The sequence below is a fragment of the Porites lutea genome, chromosome 1 (genome assembly GCF_958299795.1).
Source record: "Porites lutea chromosome 1, jaPorLute2.1, whole genome shotgun sequence".
Taxonomy (NCBI): domain Eukaryota; kingdom Metazoa; phylum Cnidaria; class Anthozoa; order Scleractinia; family Poritidae; genus Porites; species Porites lutea.
In genome coordinates this window covers 14,503,894-14,516,550 of record NC_133201.1, presented here as the reverse complement: position 1 = coordinate 14,516,550, position 12,657 = coordinate 14,503,894, and the positions used below count along the sequence as shown (strand labels likewise).

At 40.1% G+C, this 12,657-nt stretch overlaps 1 protein-coding gene across 2 annotated transcripts in view; it reads left to right on the top strand.

The window, feature by feature from the left end:
• The first annotated feature begins 1,403 nt into the window (after positions 1 to 1,403).
• LOC140945741 (polyamine-transporting ATPase 13A3-like) overlaps positions 1,404 to 12,657 on the top strand; it is a 65,770-nt gene continuing 54,516 nt past the window's right edge. For both annotated transcript variants that reach the window (XM_073394800.1, XM_073394795.1), the window contains exons 1-4: positions 1,404 to 1,554; positions 4,163 to 4,195; positions 5,689 to 5,823; positions 6,177 to 6,220. In XM_073394800.1, coding sequence (XP_073250901.1) covers positions 1,495 to 1,554; positions 4,163 to 4,195; positions 5,689 to 5,823; positions 6,177 to 6,220 — 272 coding nt within the window. In that variant the 5' untranslated portion in view covers positions 1,404 to 1,494. The remainder of the gene's footprint in view (positions 1,555 to 4,162; positions 4,196 to 5,688; positions 5,824 to 6,176; positions 6,221 to 12,657) is intronic.

Here is a 12,657-nt window from a genome sequence, read left to right as displayed (position 1 = left end):
CCTCCTTTTCCCGCCTCGCGGCCATAGCGCCCCCGAGAGCTTGCTCGCAGGCTAATCCCATTTTCATTGTTTTGGACTATTTGTGATTTCATCAAAATCCATTGAGGCTGATTTAAATATAGCGGCGATAGGCGATTTTATTTGTAATTTTAAAGGTATTTTTTCAGTATCGTTTTCCTTAACTACAAATTTGATCCAGACGAATCCATGACTGAAGCTGGTGACCACCACGTAATTTTTTATGTAGTTTTAGACGTCGGGCCTTCTGTGTGTTACAGGAGAAAGTCCCCTAGCTCTGAGTACGGTTCGGTAAGTCCTGTTAACATGAAAGAAGGTTTAATCTCAGATGAGAGGATTACCCATTACCTCCATAATAAGGTGTACTTACTACTGTAAGAAGATTTTTTTTCGATTCACGAGCAAATTTGTGCCAAAATGTAGGAGGAGTACCTGCGGGGTGGGGGGGGGGGGGGGGTACTTGGGTTAATATTTGCTGGGTATGTGCCGCTGGCCTCTCAGTCCTCTCAGTGCCCCTGCCTCATTATAGTTTATTTGGTTATTTTGTGGTCAATCATAGACCCCATCTTAGTCACTTTTGGGCAAATATGTAATTTTCGCGATCCCAACTTAGCAGTCACTTTCTATTTATGTATCTACCTTATATTGCATGAAAAACACTTAACTTTTCACCTACGGTACAAACATTCTGGTACTAAACGTTTGCCAACCCAAAATATGAAGAACTGTCTTTATACCCCCAAATCAGAAAATGTGCGACGCCATTCTAGTAACCCTATTGAAAGTGCGACCCCATCATAGTCAATCCAGTCGTGAAAATGCGACCTGATTCAGCGTCACACCTCCATTAGCCTCTTATCAGGAGGACCCCTCCCCCCACCCGCCGGGGGAGGAATAGCGCCATCGTTTGACCTTTTTAAGAGGTATTGCTATGTGAATTGGGTCTAAATGCAAAAAAAATGGTTTTGTCAAGAATGGCCACTTGCAGGAGCCCATCAATGGGCTCCTGCCACTTGCGATGTTGATGCGATGGGCAATCGGAACCCAATTCCACCTTTCAAGAAACCAGGAGCTCGTTTCTCGAAAGTCCCGATAATTGACGGGCCCGTAAAGCTGGTTTGGTTTACATCTACGATAGAGGTTTCAACAGTTTTGCATCTAACATGATAAAACTGTCAGTTAATGAAATAAAATGGAGTAGTTTGCTTGCCAGGACCCACGCTCTTATTCTTTTCATTTCGATTTGAATATATTTGATTTTACCGGGACTTTCCAGAAACGGGCCTTCTAGCCCTTGGTCGACCTGGCCAACTCGTATTCAGAGTCCTCGGGCTCTATGGTCAGCAGGCTCTTCCTAATACGGGTGGCTACCAAGCAAAGAAGTCGAACCGTGGTTTCTCTGTTCTGGAATGAGGTAAAAGTTAAGTGGGTTAAAGTGAAAATTGGTCTTGAAGGTAATGCATTTATTCCTCAGAAATGGTTAGTAATGGCTGGGGACATTGTTGCCATATCGAGGATCATGATCAAGAAAACCTGGTGAGTGATGATATTTGCTAGCTTGCTTCTTCTGTTAGCTTCTGTTTGTTTACAAACATATGCATATGATCCTAACTTTGACATCTTCCGATAAAAAGATGCCAACGTTATGATGTAGAGCGCCGAACGGCGGCTTAACGCCGAATAACCCTGAAGTTCCGTGATAACTGTAAGGAAACCAAGTGAACCAAGTTTAGGCCAGTTTGATGAATGAGGCTGAGTATCTTATGAAGAGTTATGGAGATCGAGGAGGGTGTTATGTGGTTAATTCTTCATATGATACGAAAGCCGAATTCAATAATTGTTTTATTATTTATTCAAAATAATTCCTAGTTTAAAAACATAGCTAAAACATGCTTACCTCCATCGATCCATCGATGTTAAGTTCATCTTCGATAGTGCATGTTTAGGGTTGTTCAGCTCCGCAAATATTCTCCAAATAACAGATGTCGGCCTTTGAGTTGTGTTCTGTCTGTTCTTGCCATGTTTTTAGCTATTTTTTTGCCTAGTTCTTACTCTTGAAACAAGTGAAATGTCTGCCATTTTTGTTTCCACAACCAAAACAACTCAACCTCATCCCCAGGTCTTCTAGGTTAACAATGCATTAACCTGCAAAAACGCTGCATTTTTGATGTCATTTCCTCGTTAAACACAAAATTCTTCTAAATTTGGTCATCAGCAACTGGTTATGGTGAATTATGCGTGTGCTTTTAGCCAATCAGAATCGGGGAAATATTTTGAATGAACAATAATAGCAATTAATGAATGAGGCTGAGTAGCATATGAAGAATTAAGCAGATCGAGGCCCTCCAAGATCTGCTTAATTCTTCATATCCTATGAAAGCCGAATTCATTAATTGCTTTATTAGTCATTCAAAATAATTCCTAGTTTAAAAACATAGCTAAAACAAGCTTACCTGCATCGATGTTAAGTTTATCTTCAATAGTGTACGTTTAGGTTTGTCCAGCTCCGTAAATATTCTCCAAATAGCAGATGTTGCCCCCGAATTGTCTTCTTACTGTTTTTGCTATGTTTTTAGCCACTATTTCGCCTAGTTTCAGCTGTAGTTCTTACTCTTGAAACGAGTGAAGTGTCCGCCATTTTAGTTTTCACAACAAAAAGAACTCAATCTCGTCCCCAGGTCTTCTCGGTGGACGGTGCATTAACCTGTAGAAGGCTGCATTTTTGACATAATTTCCTCGTTAAACACAAAATTCTTCCAGGGTTTGCAAATTTTATTGATGAGTGGAGTCAATGTGTCTTCTGCTTCACAAATTTTAGAGTCATTTTGGAATATTTGGAGTCAAGTATCAGACTTTCCAGCACGTGGTCCTGGCATGTATATGTTGTGGTTCAATTTTATCCTTGGTTTAATTTTTATTTTCTTTTGTTTTTGGGTATGGTAATATATGATAATGAGCTTAAAACAAAAGAAAATAAAAATTAAACCAAGGATAAAATTGAACCACAACATATACACTATCATGAGGGATACACGAAGTAGCTGTGGCTAATCACGGTCACGAAATTTTGTTAGCTTAATTTGCTCTTTGTGACTTTTTTATACAGAACACTTAATTTATGAAAGAAAGCTGTCTTGAATTTAACAAATTACAGCGGCCAAATAAGACGGCATTTGTTTTGCTTGGAACTGTCCCAAGTTTCTTTTTGACCGGAGTTGTACATACATGTACATTGTAGCTGTAGGTTACCCAAAGGGCAAGCTGTAAAACTGACTTTCTTTGCATCCTGAAGGGTCTCATTTTTCAGAATTTCCTTTATGCCAACTACAAAAACTAGCTATTAAAAAGCAAAGGGCTCTTATGGGGGGGCTTAGATCTTAGGGATGAGTTTTAGTTTTAATGACCAACCTGTTATGCTCCACTTACAAAGTCATCTGAGCATCATGGTGCTAATACCTCACTGCCAAAATTTGGCAATGAGGAGCAGTAATGAATTTAACTAAATGTTCTATTATCGCTACAAGTTACATGTAAATTTATTGCTGTGAAGAGGAAGTGTATGCCTTACGTATATATTAAAAGTCAAATTTTGATTTCTGGTTAAAAAATTTTTAACCAGTAGGTAGTCTAGGGGACAAAGGAAATTGAAAATCAACCAGTAGGTCAGATAAAATTCACCTGAAGTCAACTTTGAATTGTAACATACCGAGTAAGATTGCAGAAAAGGGATCTCAAATAATTCCCTTTTTAGTTTGCCAAAGTGTGATAAAAGTGCATCCTTTTTTAAAAGCATGAGCTGCTTTCAAAGTACTTTCAATTGTAGAGCTGGCAATTCTGTCCTGTTGTTGCACACTCCATCCTGTATTGAAAGTATTCTCAATTTCTTAGATGATGATATGACAGTTAAAGGAAATGCGGCATTTCTTTTTAAACATGGCTTTCTTCACTCTGTTTGCAATGGGGCAGTTTTGTTGTAAATGTCACAGTTAAATTGTTATCTCGGGTAATTTTTCTTTTTCTTTTGTTTTTTGGTATGGTAATGTATTCTAATAAAGTTGAAACAAAGGAAAAATGAAAATTACCTGAGATGAAAAATTAACCACAACATAAACATTACAACAGATGTAGGTTATTTTGTTTTTAGGTGTGCTTTGGATATGGGAGCAGTGTTTGGAAGGTAAGAAAGTTAAACAAAGTGAAAAACCCTTTACTGTACATGTACACTCATAATTTTCATTAGATTTGAACTTGAGGCCCAGAATTTTTTTTTGAGTGAGGTTGTCCAAAGTTATGTTATATTGCAAGTGAATTAGCCTATACAAATATTGTTTTGCCACAATACATGAGATACATGTATATATTTTACAGTGTTCCAGACAAGAGGTGGGTCTCAGGTCAACGACTCAACAAAGAAGGCTTCCCGACCTGAGGGATGACATATAAGACAGTGTTAAGTTAAATATAGCGAAAAAAATTAGTATGTGGCCTTGGTGACCCCACAGATGGTCTACATGACCCCCTGCTTGAACTGGAATGCTGATCTTACACTGCATAGCTAATGCACCTATTAATGTAAACCCTCTGGGAGTGAGGGGTGTGTGGGCAAAGGGTGGTGATTTGATCAAAAAGTAAAAATTTTGGTCAATTTCCCGAGGGTGGCGAGGAATACATTCATCAAATAGAGCTAAAAATTCCCACCCAGGGGCCTATACCTTTTGTGATGAATGTGAAAAACCTGATTTAACCTGCCTTCCCTATGAGGCAACATGATGTTGACCCTGCGGAGGCAGTTACAGTTGAGGGGCGAATAGGTTAAAGGTTGGATTTGAAGAGGATTTGCTGACAAAGGTGTTTTTAAGGTTGCGCAACAGCAGGGTGGTACAGTGATAGTAGTTTTATTAGAAAAGGCAGAGTTTTTTCACACTTTATTGTTTTGCGGTATATAACACCAAGGGTTGTCACTAAGATTTCAAGTTGCCGGGTAAATACAACAAGTAGGCGGGGAATCAAACGGCTAGGGATTTCTTTTGGTTCTATTTTTCTTCTATTTCCCAATAAAAGTAGCCGGGGGCCACTCTCTTAGTAGCTGGGGAAAATCCCCAGCCCCCGGCTCTTAATGACAACCCTGAACACCAACTTTTGTTCAGCAGATTTAACCTAGGAGGTAATTTTTTTCCATGAGGTTTTTTCTAGCGTGTAGTCTCTAGCAGAGAGGTGTGTCTCATTGAATGATTTTACTGAAGAATTTGTTCTAAGAAGTCTAAGGGCTTCGCCTTTTGATGAGACCTTTTCTGCAGTCTTTATTCTTGCACTTACTCAAGGTCCAAAATCCACTTGTGAGATTTGGAGTTGCACTATGACTGGTCTACATTTTATTTTGTAACCACTATTTCAAGCTGATTTTCAAAGGGCAAGAATGTGTGAAGAAGCCCTTAGAAAATCTGCTTGGGAGGCTAAGTAAATCCAAGGCCAGAATAGCACTGAACCAAGAGGGTCATTTTTAATAAAAATTAATCCTCAAAATCACTGTTTTTTATAGCTGATTAAACTGTTTTAGATGTACAATGTACAAATCCATCTGGAAAGTTATAAAAGACCTTGAAAAAATCTCTTAATACAGTGAACCATCATCTAAACATTGTCAGGTTATGATGTTCTTCTCTCTTTCAGTCCATTGTCTACTATGTGTTGGCTTTCTGCAGTGGAGGGTTTCTACTTCTTGTCTCTTACTGGCGTCCAGATTGGGCTTTAAAGATGAAGTGTTCTCCATGCCCTCTGAATAATGCTACATATGTCCTCTTAAAGGTAATTATTTTAATATTTAGTGCAACTTAACATACATTTGTGTCAATGTTCAATTAAGAATCTGCAAATCAGACAACTTTGTGTGTACAACAATTTGTATGCTTGTAATTATTGTACTGTAAGTTGTTGTGATGGTCAGTGGTAAGGTAACAAGCATATTATTTTACCTAGTAAAAATAATTATGATGATAATAATAATCTAATTTGTCATTCAGTATTTCTGGCTCGAGAGTAATCGCAAGTGTAAAATTTGAAAACTGTTTTGATGATTTTTTGCTGAGTTGTTATCTGCAAGATACGTGTATCATATTTTTTTAGTATGTTTTATTTTGTCCATCATTGTATTTTGGCAGACATCCCATGGTGATTGGTGTGTAGAAAAAGTGAAAGTTGTAAGGTACGTGTTTAAACCCCAGTAACCCTTGAATTTAGCCACCAATGTTTTCATATTGAGGGAGTTTGTGTAAACAGTTTGAGTGCAGAAAATGTTTTTGAATTTGCCACATTGTGATCTTTTGAGCATTCTATGAAGATTACTTGAAATTTTAGCAGCATTTTATCATGATATTGATGTGATGAAGTATATAAATGAATAAATTAATAAATAAATGTGATTATTATCCAGCTTCACTCAATAGAGTACAAATAACACTCCAAATGGGTACAAATATTTCACGGTATTTTCTACTTCAGAAAACTGGTTTGACTGGTTTTCTAATGTCACACATGGCCAAAAATGCCTTTCGTTTTCCCAAGGTCATAAAAGAGGAGCCAGATTGTACATGTAAGCTTAGAAACAACCGAGTTCCTGGAGTAAAGTCTCCTGAACAGCATGTACAGCTGTAATGTCAACAATTTTATTGAAAAAATCAAAACATACAAAATTAACAAGCTCAAAATACAACAGAGAAGGTGAAAAAAGGCTTGAAGGTGAAAAAAGACCTGAATTTGTATTCGTCTGCAATAGATGTTGACAATCCATGGAACAAATAGCGTCCATAAAATACATGTACAACATGGCCCATTAAGTGACAGAACAGTCTTCGTAATTTTCTAGTTCTTTTTAAATGCGAATAAAGTCAACATGGTAGACTCTAGATGTTCTCTAAAGACTTTTGCTAGACAAGTATTAATCCCGGCAAAGATGTAGAAGATGAAGGGTTGTCCAATACTGTCAACATGATACCAGTGGACAGAGTAAACTGGTGTTTGCACCAATGCATCTCATTAAGGACACTTAGAAATTTGTCGCTGGTCATGTTAGCAAGAGACCCTGTTCAATGGTAGTCGAGTTGTATGAGTCATACAAGTGGAGAAAGTGCTTGTCCACTCGACAGAGTAAACTGTTGAGTTGATATATGCACCTCATTCAGGGAGGGCCCTTGTTTGTTTGCGTGGCTTATGTCAGATCTTTGCTTAAACAACGAGGCATACGCAGTGTACAGGGTGCTTTTTCCTTCAATTGACTTATGTCGGATCTTTACTTAAAGAACAAGGCATATGCAGTGTGCAGGGTGCTTGTTCCTTGACGTGACTTATGTCGGATCTTTGCTTAAAGAACGAGGCATACACAGTGTGTAGGGTGCTTGTTCCCTGTGTGGCTTATGTCAGATCTTTGCTTAAAGAACGAGGCAAATGCAGTGTGCAGGGTACTTGTTCCTTTGCGTGGCTTATGTTGGATCTTTGATTTAGTGAACTGATGAGATCCATTTTCCACTCGACAACTCTCTGTCAAGTGGAGACAAGTTGTCAGCTTGTACGTCTAGACAACTTAGATGCTGTCCCTTGTCAACTAATGAGATGCATTTTCGACTCGAAAACTCTGCATTTCAAGTTGGGACAACTTGTGCACTTTACAAACTGTGAAAAGTATTTTTCCACTGGTATCATGTCGACATTATTGGACATGACTGAGGAGGTGAGGTTTCAAGTCTGTTGTTTAGGAGTAGCCCTTTGAAACTCCTTGAATTTGTGGGAGGTTTTTCTTCTTTCCCTCAATATTTGTTCTCTTTAGTTTTTCTACCCGCAGTCGGTTTTATGTAAAAACCAACAAAAATGTAAACTATCAAAAAGTCGCACAGGAGAGGTGCTGACTGCTTTCTTTTATTTGAAGGTAGCAGAGAACGCACAATTAAACAACAACCAAGCACTGAGTCGCTTTTACAGAAAGCATGCATGTGTTTTTCCAACCTAATCCTATGCTATATATCCGCCACGAAATCTCCCATTACACTATCCCCCCAATAATGAAAGGAATCCTCTGATTCACGACCACTCCAAGAAATAAACAAAAGGAAGTTAATCAGCTTTGTCTATTAACAAAAACTCTTAAAAAGTTTATCTCACTGAATTCAAAGTCCCCACAGTGTTACGTTCTAGCCTCCTCCAGCAATTTTGGTTTCGGGTTCTTTATCCTCTCCTTGTCCTTTCTTTGCTCGTCCTCCTACATCTTTAGTCGGTCTGATATCTAGAATCCACTCACCATAATGGTTTGGAGGTTTTCTCATGCATACTGGGCTTTAGCCCTGACCAGCTGGCTGTTCTTCTTTGGCTTCGTGGTCATCTTCTCTTCTCTCCTCCCTGCTCGTGCCACCATTTTGAACATTGTTTGCCAGTCCACCTCCCTCCATTGTTGATATATCTACTACATGTACCTGATCATGTTCACTGCAGTGTCCGAGTTCTCCCACTTAAGCCAAGCAAGGAAGGACCGATACTCACTCTCGCCTGGTATGTTAACAACCTCACCGGGAAGCTCGTCGTTGGCTCCAACCCTGGTAACCTCTTCTTCTATTGTGCTAATCACCGTATCAGGCTCTACTGACTCCAGTTCACCCAACTTTAGTAGTACCCATTTATGGTCCTTACTCCCACTTTGGGGAGCATCCTCCATGCTCTCTTCCTGCCTTTCCTTGTACAACCACAGGTTGTTGAAATGAACTGCTTGAGGATCTCTTTTGGAAAGCCCGCCAACTTTCCTCACCCGATACGTAATGTCCATGACGCACTCCGCTATTTCAAATGGTCCCTCCCTCTGTAGATGGAATCTGTTTGCTTCACCCAGTTTAGGCTGTGGAGTGTAGCATAGCACTAAATCACCAGTTTGGAGTGCCTTGTGTTTCATGCTCCCTTCATAATATGCATCTTTCTGACGACACTGAGCTACTTGCAGACTTTGCCATCTTACCCTTAGCTGACAATGTACCTTTTGCTGACTGTTGGAAAAGTACTCCTTCCCGTAGCTCTAACAGTTCCTACTGTGCCCAGACTTCCCTTTTTGCTCGGCTCATGGGTTGGAGCTACTTACCAGGTAGCCTGGGATCAGTCTCCACATTGCAAGCTGAGAGGTAGTCTCGGGAGGGGAAAGTGTGGCGGAGCCTGGAGACATGCCTTTGATGCCACGGATCGGCCCTCCAGCAATTAACTTGTTATTGAATTATCAACACATCAAATTCTCATCACGGATGTCAGCGTGAGCTTATTATGTCCCTTTTGTAAAAAAATATTTGAATTTGAGATGAAGTAAGAGTGCAAGCAAAAAGATTTACTTAACTTTGATCACCAAGTAGAGGAACACCAGCTTTGGCAAAGAGAAATAAAGAGGTTTCAGAGGAAAATTCACCATTTTCAACTAGTGAAAAACAGCTGAATAAATTCTCAAGGAGATCCCTCAAGTTCACAGTTTGCACATAATGCTTGTTGACATTGCTTCTTATAATGTACCAGACGAAATATTGCTAATGGCAGAGTTTATATTCAGTTCTGTGGAGGAAAAATGTGTAAGTTTAGCACTTTATGCGACAGACTACATGAATTCAGTTTAAGTGTATTCCTGTTGCATTTGTTGTCCACTTTATAACGTATGTCTGCTCAAAATCGTGTAAAAGTCAGTAATAATCATTTTCCCTGATTTTCTTCAATCGCTGTTATCTTTGTACTAGCCTGCTAGCAGAGGTTTCTCTCTTGCATGTATGGCTTTTAGTATTTACGAAGTTGTTCATGTCACTTGTCAGTTGCGTATGGTTTGTTGACTACCAACCGACATGCAACACAAACTACTTTGCAAACGCTAGCTGAAAGCCATGCAAGAGAGAAACAACTGCCTGCTTCGTACAGTTGTGGTTTACTTGTTCTCGGAGCACAAGGCTTAGCTGATTTTTGTGTTTTATCATGCTTTTCATAGGAGCGTGATTATAATGTGTTCCTTTTGAACATCAGTCTATACGTAAATCATTTTGTAAATGTTAATTGTAGTTTATCTCAGGAGAGTATAAGAAAAGCTTGATATTTTGAATGCTGCTTTTTCTTTTTGCAACATGTCACAGGCATATTTTTTGCTTTTCTTGGAGCGGAGGGATAAGCAAAAAGTCTCGCAAGGAAATTTGTATTGCTTGCTTGAAGTTCGTATTTTAAAAAAACTTTTCCTAACTGTCAGTAGGAACATGATATTTAAAGAGTGCGATACTGTCAACTGCACCGTGAATCTGTCAACATGAAGACATTTGACCAATCGGAGCATGATACCAGAATCTGGTATCATGGAACGGCAGCACCAAAGGCATGTCTCCAGGCTCCACTGCTCTTCCCCCTCCCCAACGCTCTGCTAGGCTCACTTTGCTTGCCGATATTTTTCCTATTTGACCCCACTTTTTGCCTTTTCCCCCTCTGTGGAGCCTGGTCCCAGGCTTCTTATCAGGTGGTTTCTTCCGTTCCCGTGACAGCCGATCTACAACTGCGCCTATATTAGGATCTTGGCCTTGAGCTTGGGCCACAAGTCATTCTTGGGCGACCACACATTCTTTACTTCCTTCCTTGGTTTACCACTGTGCAGCCTGCTGATGACTGTTGGCACCATACCTGTGGTGTTGCAGGAGGAACACTGAAGGGGCATTTTCTATGATTGCACCTCAGGATAAACTGTCTGCATTGCTATTTTGCTTTCCTGGCTGGTGTTGGATCTCACAATGGGCATTCACTGAAGGCATTCCAGCCAACATGCTACCTGTCCTGGAGGCTCTTTAAAGAATATCAACCATTGTAATGAGTGACTGTCAGTTTGTAAACAAAACTTCCACCTTGATAAATAGTTTCTGAAGTAGTCAGTGTAAGGACTTCACCAAAGCAAGCATTTCCAATCAAGTGGTGCAACTCGCCACTTGGACTCTTGCCCTCCAGAAGACACGTGGGATGGCGTGATTCTGTGGGTGTTGAGAGTTCTGGGTCAGGACTTAAAATCAGAGTGCGCAGATATTTTTCAACAGAGTTCTCTCTGATTGTTGCGTCATGACTAGCCCCAAGAAGTTCTTTTGGTGTCATGTTGATGTCTTGCAGGGTTACTTTTCACGTAGTACGATCAGCATGGCAGTATTCTGCTTGCAGAATTTAATATGTCCAGTTTTTTTCATGTTCATTCAAGGAAGACTACTATAAGCAATCACCCGCTTAGTACCATCCTGTTGCTGCAAGACAAAACTGCCCTTGTCCTAGGTAGTGGCTTGCATCAGTATCAAGTATGAAAGATCTTGCTGAGGGCCTGAAATTGGAATAAGCCAGTACTGGCTCAATACCAGGTAATCTTTCAGCTAGTCAAATGCAGCTTGTTGTTCCTGTTGCCAACAAAACGGTACATTCTTCTTACACAGTTTGTAGAGGGGCTCAGCAAAAATGAAAAATACAAGGATGAACTTTCTGTAATAGCCATTAAGACCAAGGAAGCTTTGAAGGTCTTTCACATTCAGTGGTAATGGTCATCTTTTGACGGCTTGTCTTCATTCTGTCAGATGAAACAACATGACTTAGAAAAGTAACTTCTCTTCTAAGGAAGTGACACTTGGTAGACGTCAGTTTCAAACCAGCAGTCCTTTTACGATTAAACACTAACCATAGACAGTGGATGTGTTCTTCAAAGATTTGGGCCCAGATGATGATATCATCCAAATACACTGTGCAGTGTGTCCAGGTAAGGCCATTGGGCACCAGATTAATTAATCGAGTGAAGCTAGCAGGTCCATTAATTTTGTCAATCCGAAAGGCATTACTCTTATTATTTTATTTATATAACAGCTTCTCTGGACACAGGCCTGCCCTGAGGGAATGTGCATGAACATCCCTACCCAATCCCACAAGCCATAAAGGTTGGCCACAAACACACAGGGGTTTACGACCCCTACTCTTTTTTGATAGTGTCGTTGGTTGTTTTATGTCCCTCAAAAACAAATCAGGGAAAGTGCTGTGAGATGGGACCTACGGTTTTTCTTCCTTATCCGAGAAAACTAAAAAGTATAATGATTTCCAGATGTCATTACATCGGCAGCACTGACTTGGTCCGGCCGGGGGTTTGAACCTGCGATTTCCTGCTTGGTAGACCGGTGCTCTCCCAACTGAGCTAATAAGGTGGCAGTCATAAATGTCCCTGATGAGTTGAGAAGGCAGTCTTACAGTGTAGGCCCATCCTCTTCTTTCATTTGCATCTGCCACATCGAGGCCAAAAAAACACTGAGCCCCACCCAAGGTGTCTTACACGTCATCTGTCCAAGGTAGCTGGTATATATGACATCCTTCTTTGTCAACTGGTTAAGTTCACGGTAGTCAATGCACATATGGTATGTTCAGTCATGTTTCTTAGCAAGTACAACTGTACTGCCCCAAGGACGTTGAGATTGCTCAATCTTGCCTGTAGTTTATAACACTTCCAGCTGTTCATCGATAACTTATTGCTGATAGGGTGGTACTCAATGAGGATGCTGTTTCATTGGCTTGCAATTACTGGTGTCAATTTCATGTTCTAAGAGATCTGTTTTTTCTAAATCAGAGCTGTCTCTTGCAAAGATGTCC